The 13637-nt window shown below is 45.4% G+C and overlaps 1 protein-coding gene across 1 annotated transcript in view; it reads right to left on the bottom strand.

Annotated features, from left to right (window-relative positions):
- Window positions 1–13637, bottom strand: part of CNKSR3 (CNKSR family member 3) — a 1181575-nt gene that overhangs the window by 186319 nt on the left and 981619 nt on the right. Inside the window, exon 20 of the mRNA XM_069607750.1 lies at window positions 1421–1482. Within this exon, the coding sequence (XP_069463851.1) occupies window positions 1421–1482 (62 nt within the window). The remainder of the gene's footprint in view (window positions 1–1420; window positions 1483–13637) is intronic.

Genomic DNA, 13637 nt, shown 5'->3' with positions numbered 1-13637 from the left:
ACTCAAAGAGCTTAATCCACAGAAATACAGATCCGTGCAGAGCACAGATGGTAGTGGACAATTAGTGCCATGGTTAAAGTGAAATAAACGAGGATGGGAATGACGGAACAAAGGCAAAAGATAAGAGTTTCCAAGACGCAAGCAGGATTATCCTAGATTAAATAAGGTTTTATAAGAATACAAGCAGTCTTTGTTAGCCTAGTTCAGCAACACAGTAAGCCAAAAGACTCCATGAAAATGAACTTGAGTGTCCCTGGTGGCAACAGAAAACACGACACACACATTAATATTAGCTAAAATCTCAATAAATCGAAGCTAATTCAATTTCATACACAGTCCTCTAACACGTGTAATTAGAGGACACTGGCTATTCATTAGAAACCAACATAGAAAGGACACCTGCATTGCTCCCAAAAGCGCACACAGATGTATTTCATGGCCTGTTTTCATGGCCTGGGAATGAGGGATGGTAACTTCTTTTATTGACCAAAGGACAGCCCATGGGTCTCTCTCCACCTAAACTCTGTGTGGCTCGTATCCTGATGACCTATCAATTGTCCAAGGATGGTTAGCAAGGAGCTAACCTATCAAAACCTGTAATGGCATGCCGCCCATCAAGTGTTATGCCAACCAATTATTTGTTTTAGAGATTATGTATTTTTATCCTTATAAATATAGGGGTGGTTCAAGGTGGGTCCATCAGATATTCATAACCAATGAAATGTTGAACCCCTTTATCTATATGTCGCCAAATCCACTAACCAATTCCCGATCTCTGTAGGTTTTTTAAACTGAGATTATGTTATGACGTCATTGATGACGCATTTGTAGTGCTTAACTTGTTGTTTTGTATTAACACATTGAGAGTAACAAGATTTGAATGCTTGTATGCTGTCCCGGATTTGTTTGGATGATAGTAAAGCTGGATTTTACCTTATACTTTGTCTACTCCGTCTTTGAGTCTGGTTTGGATTGACTCCAGTTCCTCTGGGTCTGTTTGGGACTTTTGGGACTGCCTTAACATTGATCCTTTGTGATTTGCATCCATCACCATGTACTTACCCCTACGACATGTAAAGTGCTCCATGGATTTCTTAAGCAAGGTCCACACTAATAATCATATCAATAATAATAATAATAATAAAACGATGACCCGTGGAAATCACTGCAAAATGGCTCAAGATAACACCCTACCTTCATCGATGTGCATGTTGTTTTCACTGCCCATATGGTTTTAGTGCAACACAGGTATGCACTGACAGCTATATTTTGCTGTAGCTTTGTGGACGTTTGATGGTTGCATGCAGGATGTACCGATGTACCAATTTACAAGCTATTCGACTATTTTCTGCAATGCTTGGCAGCCGCCCTGTAACATGCACTCACTGCAAGAAGGAAAGCATTGTTTCTGGTTACATACCGTCTTCATTCTTTCCCTGCGATGGCCGATTAATGACAGCGATCCCCAGTTTATTTAACCACCTGCAATTGCATGGAAAAATATCATCAGGTACATACCGCGTAGCACAGCTTTTTGTATGAAAGCACTGCACATGATTTTGTGATTGACAAGCTACATACATCTAATAATCAGATCATGCTGGGGTTGCTACAGTAATGAGCACCACAGGCATAACGTGAGCACATTGTGACATGGGTCTGCTTGACCGTTATTACGTAATAATGGTCAAAGAGCAGGTAACGGTTCTACATTCTGAACAATCCTCTAGTGATGTCAGGCATGGATTGTGACTTGAGATGGGCTGCGTGCTGAGGATGTGTGATCCTTGATGGTTTACGCTCTGCATAGTCACACCTGCTCTACTGCCACCAGATAGCACTAAAAACAGCCACCTTTTGAGTGCAAGAGGTGTGGCAGGTCAAAGCTCATAAATAATGCTCACCCGAGTTGCCATCTTTAACAGAGTAAAATGTTTCAATGGAAGTGCTAATATAACAATCCCAACCTAGCCCACCTCCCCCAAAACTCCTCCGCATAAAACCTCCCTCCCATCAACATCATCCCCTTCAACTCCCCCAACAAAAATGCCATTGACGCACCTGGATTTCCTACTGCAATATGCCCTCTTAGTCATCCTCTGCCCTGCTGATCTCCAGTCTCGCCTGTCCATACCCCAGCCACACCTCCAGCCCTAACTAGTCCCTCCCCTGAATGCACAATTCTCCTCTTACACTGAGTAACTCAACTCGCGACATCGTCAACCCACTCAGGTGCCTCCGCTGGCTGACCATCACACAAGCAACAATAAACATTACATCAATCATTTGCCACTCCCACCACCAACCAGTCATACAAAACTCACCAACTTTAAATGGATCTTAGTCCGCATGACAAAGAGTGATGTTGCAGCAGGACATTTGTTGAAGGCCGCACCCTGCAATGCCAATCCCTGCCAATGCCACTCCCTGCCTCTGCCCCTCTTTCCTTCACCTGTTCAGGGTATCCCACCACACCCCTCTTTCCTTCCCCCCCTTGAGGGGGCCCCACCACACCATCTGTTCCCCCTCTACACTACGGCCTCCATCACTTCCAACCCCTCCTGCCGCACCTCTGCATATCTTTGTATTCGCCAGGAGGAAGCGCGTCACTCTATTGTCATATTGATGTCTACCTTGTTCCAGCACTCTTGCGTGTTTTGTGCGCCCCCTGGTGGTCTGCAGACCACAGTTACTTTAAACATTACTAAAGAAGCCCACTGTTAATGCACGGCCTACCTGAGACAATAGTTGACCCACATAACATTCCTAACCCTAAATGTTGAAGGTTTAAGTTCTCAAAATTAGAAACAATTATTGTTCTAAAGTATGCTTTCCATTTATTTTTTAATTTCTGATTGCAGTAGCTTCTGACACCACGAATTGGCGCAACCTTCTCTCTTCATCCGCCATTGTTCTCTTGATGAGCCTGCACAATGCATTGCCACACGATTGTGGTGCTACACCTTGCATTCATTTAGGTAATCTGCAACACCATATTTCCCTCCTCCGTCCCCACTCTCCCCCTCCCCCCCCCCCCGCACTGGTGCTGCTACAATACATGCCATTGCCCCTTCCATTTCTAATGAGAGGGTGGCCAATCGTAGGCTCAGTTTGCACCCGGCTTTATAACCAATCATACATGTATTTTTGTAAAAGGTTTCTTTTTATATTTTTGTTCTGCATTCTATGCATGTGCAGCTCCATGGCCCTTGGATGCGACAACGGCAGTGTGTTCATCCACTCAACTTCACTGTGACTTATGGTTGTGGTCATAAGGAACAGTTTTTATTTATTATGCTTTAGAGGGTTGAAACATGTTGACAAGATGTTTGTAGATACCTAATTGTGTACTTGCTTCTCTATCATGTATCTCTCTCCGCTTTTGTGGAATACTGCCCACATTGTATATAATTACAGTCATTTGCATCTCTTCTTTGTGCCTGTCTTAAATGTTGTTCCCTTAATTTATAAGAAATCAGTTTTAGTGTTATGGTGTACTAAATGCAAATTGCATGCAACCGCCAAACAACCGTTGCACTTGCATGCTGTTGGGTCCCCTGCATGCAATTTTAAAGATCCATACATCGCAGTAACAACATGAAGAGTAATACTCAGGCAGTACTTCTTCTCACTTTTACTCTTTAGAAAGTACACTTTGCATGCAGCATTTATTAATGGATTGCTGTGGAATATTACTGCCAATTAGCTGGTGCTCAGTCGAGGTGGATTCCAAAGGAATCCATGAATCTAGGCTGCCGCGGAAATCTCATGCAGGCATGGAATAAAGTGCTCTAAACAAGACAGAGGTGTAAAGCAGGTTGGAACAGTTCGCTCTGGGCCCCTCTGCAGTCTTTTGAGAATATGAAAAGGGGCTGGAGTGGAATATTGAGGCCTAAAAGCAATACACCTCGCTTTTTAGGATATGGGTTATTTGACCTAAAAAACTTGATCTACTGCCAATCTGACCAAATTTATCTGGTCTAATTCTTTTGACCTACTGCAGAGGGACACTCTTCACAACCTCCCCTTATGCAGGCGGAGACCCCCAAACCCCACTTGATTCCCCCCACCTCAACCTTTTGCCTTACCCCACCCCACAACTATTTCTTTATTAAAATATACCATCTGACCTACCAAATTCGACCATAAAGATGCAGTCAAATCAGAGTAGGTCCAGTGGGCATTAGGTGAACTATGTCAATACCGCTTTTTATGCTGCCATTATTATGCGCTCCGTTCATTATAAAATGTCCCCCCCTCCATTTGTGATTTGCTTTGCACTCTCCCCATATCCAAATGGTTTGCAAGGGCAGAGACATCAATGCACCATATTTCAAATTTACATGGTCACAAAATGACACATCAGCCATATTATAAAAACTGAAGGGGCGCTGTTGAGCAGCTTAGAAAATGGCTGCTTGAGCTGGGAGTTTCCCGTCCCATAAAATACATCTGTAAAATATCCCCTGTTTTACACTACAGATTCAACGTTGAAAACTCTCCACATGCAGTGAAGTGACTGTATAACTTGTAGCTTTATTATCAAACGAAACCGTTCAGCTGGGTAGGTGCGGCACACTGCTGAAGTGAGAGCCGGTGGTGTGAGGAGCGCAGCCTGCCCAATACATCCTGACGCGTCGGCAGCCTGAGCCGCACAACCTGGGCTGTCCTGTCCTCCATCCTACGTGACCGGAGCAGATGCGTGCACTGCTTACCCATTAATGAATCACCCGCATGTAGTGTCATGGTGGCCCATACCGAGAGCTATTGATTATATACTGAGGCTCAGACGTGATGGTAGGAATCAGGCCGCCGGGCCCTCCACTGCTAGAATTTTAGTACATCCCTCTTCAATTGCTGTGCTGTTCATGTTCACGCCAGTACTGGTGCACATGAGAAGACACGCCATTGATCCCCTACCGCTCGCTAACGCACAGCATAGTCCTTTATTGGGGTGGAGCGATAACCAGTACACAGCCAGCAATCAGCAGTGGTCCCCCAAGCTGGAGCCCTGTCCCTACGCCTGTCTCAAACCTGTTTGCAAAGGAGTGGTCTTCGTTCACCTGATTCCCAGAGACGCCCCAAGGGGCCAATACTGAAGGGATGAAGCGTGCAATCCCCAGGCTACAGAGCGCTTGCTACTTCGCCCCTCAAATCCTGACACCCTTCTCAATCATCCATTGCTCCTACCAACGGCACTAGTAAGAAACATGATGAAGGGGTCTGGCGGAAAAGGGAAAAAATGACCAATGGACTCATTTACCAACACCACTGCCAAGCCCCAGGGAACTGCAGATCCGTCACCTGATGGCGGACATGGTTCAACCTCCGGTGATACCTGCAACAACCACTTATTTGCGGCAATGCTAAGTGATTTCATGGCTGTGAACATGAAACTTGATGATATTGTGTCCACCATTGGCTCACTTAAATCTAAATTGGAGAAATAAAGTGCCTGCATAAATGAGGCAGAGACTAGGATTGGCGACACAGAAGATAAGGTCAACAGGCATGATCGCGATAAAACGCAGCTGAAGCTAGAGGTCAACAAAAGCCACAATAAATGCAAGGCCTTACAATCGCGCTCAAGACGCACCAACATTCACATGATCGGGATTCCTGAGGCTGATTGTAAAGGTCCCATGGAAACGTTTGTTGAAAGTTTACTGAAATCTTTGACCACATGAAGTTCTCCCGCAATTCTTGTTCGAGCGTGCACGCCATGTCCTGGCTCCTGTCCCTAAACCAGGCGCCCCTCGTGGCACTATTCTGGCAAGATTGCTCAATTAACGGGACAGAGACCAAATACTAGGGCTGGCCAGGGAGAAAGGCACGCTCCGCCACGAGTCCTCAGACATCCATATCTACCCAGACTTCTTGGCCAACGGGCAAGCCCTACGGAAACCATATGACCCTGTCAAGAAACTGCTGCAAATTAGACAGGTTTCCTATGCATTGATGTTTCCCGCCAAACTATGGATTCAGCATGGAGGCCGTCCTAATTCTTTGAAAACTCATCAGAGTCCACGGCATATATAGAAGCGTCAATCACTATTCCCCTTCCACAGCACGATTGCGTACATGACCATAGCCCACGCCCACATAACAACGTAGGTGATAATATGGACAATACCTAACCAACGCTGAAATTGACGAAAGTTCTCCTATCAAAGGATTGTACATGGTTATAAAATACTAGTGTAATTGGGACCGGCTGCAGGTACTGCAACCAGCTGCAGGATAGCAGTGACTGTTCATAGGACATTTCCACACTTTCATTTGGGCTACATCGTCAATTTGGGGGTGATGATGAAGAAGGTGGGGAGGATTACCATTGAGTTGGGGTCAATGACGTAAATGTTCACCAAAAGTTAATGGGGTTGACAATGCTCGAAGTTGTGTTTATAAGTGGTGGAAATGAGGGCACTAGGGGGTGGGGTTTGTTGGGTGGCAGAGAAGTCATGTCACTGGACACATAAGACAAGTAATACATCTATGAACATGGAAGGTGTGATATGATATGATAGTTTATTTATATAGCACCTATACACAATGTGTTTCAAACCACTTCAAGGCAAGGGAAGGAACAAGGGAAAATACAATGACATTCTTACAGGCCATGAACAGTAAGGATGTGAAATTAACTATCGTACTCGGCCTGATGACATTTCAGATAGTGGAAGAGCTAAAACATAGATCAAGAAGAGAGGGGGAGAGTGGGAAGAAAATGAAAACAGACAGGCCACTCCTGTAGTAGGCCTGACAACATTTCTGGTAAAGCCGGAGAAAACAAAAGGTGAGGGAGACGGGTCCAGAAAGGGAGGGGAGGAACAAAACAAGCGACTATCGTACTAGGCCTGACAACATTTCAGATAGTGCTGCAGGGGGCAGCGGGTGTATGTTAGTTGCAGTAGACACGGCCAATTGATGAAAGAATCTCCTTTTTAACATGGAACGTCTGTGGACTTAATAGCCCTATCAAGGCAAGTAACGTCCTTGCATATATACATCGCCACGGCCCAAAGATAGTGATGTTCCAAGAAACCCATGCACAGGGAATGATCAACAGGTGGTTTGCACCCTGCTGGGGCAATCAAAGTGATTAAACTGACTATTCAAAACAAGCTAGAGGGATACATCTTGCATTATGCTTCCAGGAGGATAAGCGCAGCATTGACCCTCAGGGCCGATATGTCATTCTGTGGGGGAAGAGCTCTGGTGTGAAAGTGGTACTGGTCAACACGTATGGCCCTAATATCGATGACCCAGAATTCTATGGAAGTGTACTGGAGGTTTTACTGGGTCGGGATACTGCCTCGATAATCTGGGGAGTGGGATTTTAATACCATACGATACTGTTTGCTAGACAGATCAAGAGGCTCCTAATGAGATCTCACCGGGGCAGGACGGATGGTACACCAAATTAGGATACAGATGGAGCTTGTGGATGTGGGCAGAGACCATAACACTGGGGTATGCAAGTTTACATATTATTCATCGGTCCACCTGGCCCAGTCGAGGATTGATTATTGGTTGCTTTTGGAAAGTTGGATGGCACAAGTGTTTGTTTGGGTGAATTGTCCGAGAACCATTTTGGACCATTCACCAATATTTTTTACAATAAGATGGGGGGATCTAGTGTCTCCCGTCCATTCTGGAGGATGCCCTCTGCATGTCTCCTTGATGTGGACTTGATCTCAGGATTGCATGACAAGATTGAGGACCTCTTTCAGAGGAATGACGGGTCAGTGCCTCACTACTCCATAGTATGGGAGAACTTTAAGGTGTGGCTGAGGGGAGAATTGATCTCCACAACCTCCAGTGCCTTATGAGGGGTTAGAAGGGACTTGTGGGTGGTGGAGACAGACTTACCACACCTCAGAAACGACTATGGCACCTCACATGACATATCGCTTCTCGTACTGATTAAAGGGAACCTCCTGAAGTTTAGGGAGCTGGCGGATAGAGATGTCCTTCTTATGGTCCAAACTGTCCAGGCGCGGTGGTACGGGGAAGCTGACAGACCAGGATGATTCCTAGCTAGGGTGGTTTGAGGTGAAAAGGGAACACAATATATTAATGGTATTAGAACGCAGCCAGGTACAATGCTTACTACACCTGTAGAGATCAATGGTGAATTTCGGCGATACAATGAGGCCTTATATGCTAATACAGATGAATGCTCAGATGAGGACTTAACCCAATATTTGGAGGACATAGCGCTCCCAGGCTCTCTGAGTATTAAATCAACCAGTGACCCTTGAGCAAATCACTAATGTGATTATGACACTAGCATAAGGGAAGGCTCCTGGCCCAGATGGGATAGGTATCGAACTGTATAAAGAAATACAACATGTATTGGAACCCAAGCTATTGCAGGTATGGGATGACTCCCTACAGACTGGCTGATTACCGTCCAGATTATCTGAGGCTATAATCACAGTTTTGTTAAAAGCAAGTAGACCAGTGGCTGACATGGCCTCATACAGACCATTATCGCTTATTAATTTGGATACTAAGGTTTTCACCAAGGTCCTATCAACATGCTTGTTTCCATACATGTCGATACTGGTTCATCCGGACCAGTCTGGGTTCATTCCAGAGTGATCGACAGTGTGGAACTTGCGCAGGCTTTTTTGTGCTATTTCCCAGATAGATCTGGGCGCAGAGGCAGTCGTTGCCTCACTGGACGCAGCAAAGGCTTTCGACTCTGTCTCCTGGAAGCTCCTCTTTGCTGTCCTGCATAGCATGCAAAACTGGGACGGGGGACGAGGCAAGGATGCCCATTCTCCTCATTGCTGTTTATTTTAAGAATATAACCCTTAGCTCGCAAGATGCGAGATAGACATGGTCACAGGGGTATCCGTATAGCTGGCCCTCCCCAGGTCATATCTTTATATGTAGACGATACAATGCTATATGTCCGTGATCCGGAACAGAATTTAGCACCTATGATGGAGGAGGTACATAGTTTCATGCAATTAACTGGGTATCAAATAAATGAGGCAAAATCGGAACTGATCCCCCCTAACAGATGGCATCACCATGCCGAGCTGTCTTGCTGGGTTTAGGCGGGTTCCACATGGATTCAAGTACTTAAGCGTGGTGGTATCGCGCTCGCATCGATCATTGGTTACTGATAATCATGAGATATACCTTGAAGCTCTAGTGGTTAAGCTACAACTGTGGCCAAAGATTCCAATGTCCCTGCATTGGAGGCTTTCATTACTCAAGATGGTGGTAGTCCCCAAACCGTTTGTCCCCATATGGCTTGTGCAAAATGTTGCCAAAAAACTCTGATCCCTGGTAACCGGTTATGCGTGGGGTGCTGGGGCATCATGGATAAAGTGGGAGGGCCTGGCAGAACCCTATGAGTTTGGTGGCGTAGTAGCACCTGATTTTGAATTGTATTACATTGTCTCTCAGGCACAATAAGCCGGGTACTGGTATTCTGTTGACCCAGGCCTGATACATCGAGACCTTGAGTCCTACAGTGCTGCTCCAACGAATTTGAAGACGATAATCCTTGGGGGACGTCATGATGACTTGTGCTCGTTTGACCTAGTTTGCATCACAGTGAATGCATGGGAAAGACTGTTTAAAAGGCTGGATGTGTTGGCTCTATATTGCGGGTTTGTCCCGCTGTGGAACTGCCGTGGGCTTCCAGCAACATATGATGCCGATATCAAGAACGAGTGCGGTAGTGCAGAAGCCGACTCCTTCCATATGTACTGGGGATGCCCTGCAGTTGCACAATTTTGGCAGGAAGTAGCGGGAATACTGTATGACATTACTCAGATACCCTTGGCAAGTTCCCCCCCTAAGTATCTCCTGGGAGATATAAGAAAGGTCAATGTAAAGATACACAGATTATTTAGCTTGTATGATTGCAAAGAAATGCATCCTGAAATACTAGAAATCGAAAATTGCCCCCAGGGCGGTTGAGTAGCACAGAGAATTGACGTACGCTAATGAAAGGGAGGAGGGCTGCATAGCAACGGTCGCGCCTAGTTGCCGGCCGAAAGACATATGGGGGCCCTTTTGGGTTAATCTCTTGCAAACCGATGAGGGGGATGAAACACCTGAATAGGCCCTAGGACGCAGGAATGGTCAGGATGTTCAGTGATGGGTGTTTGGGTGCTGTTTTATGGCTCTGACAGCTCATTGTGCCTCAGTGTTTATGATTTTACACCTCCTAGTCACACTCTGTTTATGACTTGTTGTGATGTAACATGTCTGCTGTTATGTTAAATAAAGGTTTAAAAAAAAAATGATTTAGACTAAACCTTTTTCCAATGGGCCTGCATTACATAGGTGGACCCCTTTGGCACAGGCTCTCATTTGAAGAAATCTAAGTCTGCTGCAATCAGGTGATGTGAGAGGAACCCAGGGCCTTAAATGACTAGTGGTCGATCCATTTTGACAGGTAAGTTGGCCCAACACTGCAGCAACTTTATGTCTGAGGCAGAGAACCCACAGGTTACTGGATGGAGAACTAGTTAAGCAAGCCTACAAGGGATGTGATATCCGTCTTTCACACCACTGCCTCTACCATCGAGATTCTGACTCTGTTATTTACGATGTGCCCTGATCGCATTACAGTGTCTGTACCGCGCCATGGTCCGGATGTAGTGGTCCTTTCCAGGACAAAGTGAATATGCAAAAATAGGCTGCCTCATGACTACTGAAGCGGTGGCTTTCGTGCTCTGCTCATTGCAAGAGCAAATGCAACAATGGTGACCTTTCCCCTATTGTAATGGCTTGGCAGGCTGAAGATCAATGGTCTGGAGGGTTGCCCAGAGCAATGCCAGAGGTTAAGATTAATTCTACACTTTCCTGACATCACCTCTTTTGCTTTGGTCTAAAAGGGACCGCCTTTTTATGCATTCGCAATGCAGGTGCTTGACAGGGGTTACAACGCAACATCCATATTCTGCATTGTCTATCAGTCTTGGGATGCAGGCACCAGTGATCCGACTGCTGTCTGCACCTCCAAAGGCTGCAACCACAGAGAGTCAAAGGGTAGCGGGCCGCCAAGGAATATTTTACTTTCAATGTTACTCCTTCAAAGAGACATGGCTGTCTCTAGCTATTCGGGTACAAACCATACAATTTAAAATTCGATGTAATGGGTATTGGATTTCTGGGAAGATGCGCCGGCTTTGCCTGACTGTCGCAGATCTCTTTTGGAAATGCCAGCCTGAGACTGGGGCGGCTCAACATTTGTTTTGAAGCCCTCCTCGGTTACAGTGTTAATACTCTCAAATCGAACGTATTTACAGAAGGTGATTTTAGAATTAGAAGCTGAGCAGAGAAGGGGATCCAGACAGGATGGTGAAACTGCACCGGAGCCGGATGCAGATTAGAGGGTCGCCTTCAACCACAACTAAAGTCTAATCCCATCTTCATATGTTTCTCTGGGGCAAGGCGAAGTGGATATCATGCGAGTGGGCATCATGGACACGATGATTGGCAAAGGGTTCCTGCTGAGCAACACCACAAACGTGACGTCGTGTCCATTATGTGCATTGAAGGAAGATGCTGATGAGTTCGTCAAGCAGTTCCATCTGGGCTGCTACCATTGGTGGCAGTACCTGACTGATTTGCATATGGCTGGACCTCTTTTACAATGGCGCAGATAGGCTAAAAAACGGTGGTGTGGAACGTTGCCCAGAGCAATGCCAGTGGTTCAGATTCATTTAAAACCTTCCACCCATCACTTTCGTGGTTCTGGCAATCCCAACAGTTGGGAAAGCTCACAATGCAGATCTTGGGATCCGTTTCCAAGGGCACCTGTGTTTTTCTGAAGCAAGGGCAGCACTTCTATGTGCAACTCCCATTGCACTTAGATTTTCGTGAAAAGGATATCCTTTCACTTCCCCTTTTCCCTGGCTACCTCCCCATGCTTCTCCTGACTCTCTGGGGGACATCCCGGAATCCCTCAAACCTCCCTCCCTCCCTCCCCCAACTGCCTGCACCTTTTCCCCCTGTCATTATCCAGAGTACACTCCCGGAACATATACCATTGACTCCCCCGCCTCTTTCCTCTCTCTATTCCCAGGCCCACCTCCCCGATTCCCTCCTCCCCACTTACTGCTTCTCCTCTGTCGCTAGCAAGACCCATCCTCCTCGTTATTTCACTTTTTTGTGTTGCTCAATGAACGTTTTGCACAAGGTACATGCATAACGCCTGTTGTGCAATACAAGGGCCACACCATAGCTACCTTGCAGGGATAGTGGTTTCCCTATGAACTCATTCATATACCTGAACTCTGGTGCTTATATTGTGCCCCACCTTTGCAAGCATTACACAGATCAAGCTGATACCCTCATCTTGCAATGGGTCAATAATAGTGCAAGTTCACAAGAGGGAACATGTAACTGTCACTCGTAACAGCAGATAGCTGTGCAGGGTGCAATCAGATCAGTTTTGCTATAATCCTCCCACAACATCTGGAAGCTTAGAATAAGATTGCCCAACTGTTGTCTTGCATACACTTAAACTTCACTCGGAGAAAGTGCAGAGTCTGTCACTGTCTAGCCCGTAGTTTCATGGGAGAGTACCCAGCTGCTTTATGTGTTTTGGACTTCTTTGGGATCTGGACAACGGCCAGGTGTGGACATATATGTGTCAAATAGAAAAGGGGAATGCAATTAGCTGTGTCTGTGATTTAGCGCTGCTAGTATGTAATCTATACTAGCCCCCTTCCTTCTCTCACAAGATTGACACCGTTCTCCATCTGGGGCTGGAAATATATGCGGACGATGATGTCCTCACGTATTGGACCACATCCTTATTGGTAAGCAGAGAAAGATCCCTATACACAGATGTCAAGAGTTTGCCTATACACAGATGTCAAGAGTTTGTGCATCACAAGATGCTTTTTCCGGGAATCATAAATTCAACAGCCTGAATGTGGGCGCTGCTATATGATTGCGAGCGAAGGAGGAGCACAGGGATCTGGTAGGAATCTATCTCTCTGACCTTAAATTCTAATAGGCTGTTACCAAGATTGAATTTCTGTGAAATCAAAAACATTTTTAAAGACTCATTCTTTGTCTAAATTGAATCCAATATTCCAGACTGCTTCCTATTCTAATAGGCTAGGGCACAAAGATTGAATTTTTGTGAAATCAACATTTTTTTTAAAGATTCATTCTTTGTTTAAATTAAATCCGATATTCCAGACTGTTTCCTATTCTAATAGGCTGGGGCACAAAGATAGAATTTCTGAGAAATCAAAAACATTTTTAAAGACTCATTCTTTGTCTAAATTGAATCCGATGTTCCAGACTGCTTCCTTGGTCTGATTTTCCAAAAAGCACAGGGAGGGAAAGAAGAAACCAGGTCATGTTGGTCCCTGGTTTTTTTTAAGGCCAATATTTGTCCTTCTGTTTCATTGGCATTGAGCTGGAGCTGAATTTATTTTGCTCAAATTTTAAATGGGAGAAAGACAGTGGGTCAAAGGTCTTACGTGTTCTTGGCTGCCACCCACTGTATGTTACAAAATGGATTCTGTCCACAACCTAAAATTAAAAAAGGAGTTTGACGGCAACACAACAGTTGCACTTTTCATCTAGCAACAAATAATTGTAGCGGGTGGGCAAGAATAATACAGGATGTACGGTATTAGAAA

Source organism: Ambystoma mexicanum, chromosome 4q (assembly GCF_040938575.1).
Source record: "Ambystoma mexicanum isolate Mex_15411 chromosome 4q, UKY_AmexF1_1, whole genome shotgun sequence".
Taxonomy (NCBI): domain Eukaryota; kingdom Metazoa; phylum Chordata; class Amphibia; order Caudata; family Ambystomatidae; genus Ambystoma; species Ambystoma mexicanum.
This window is presented reverse-complemented; position numbering and strand designations above follow the sequence as displayed.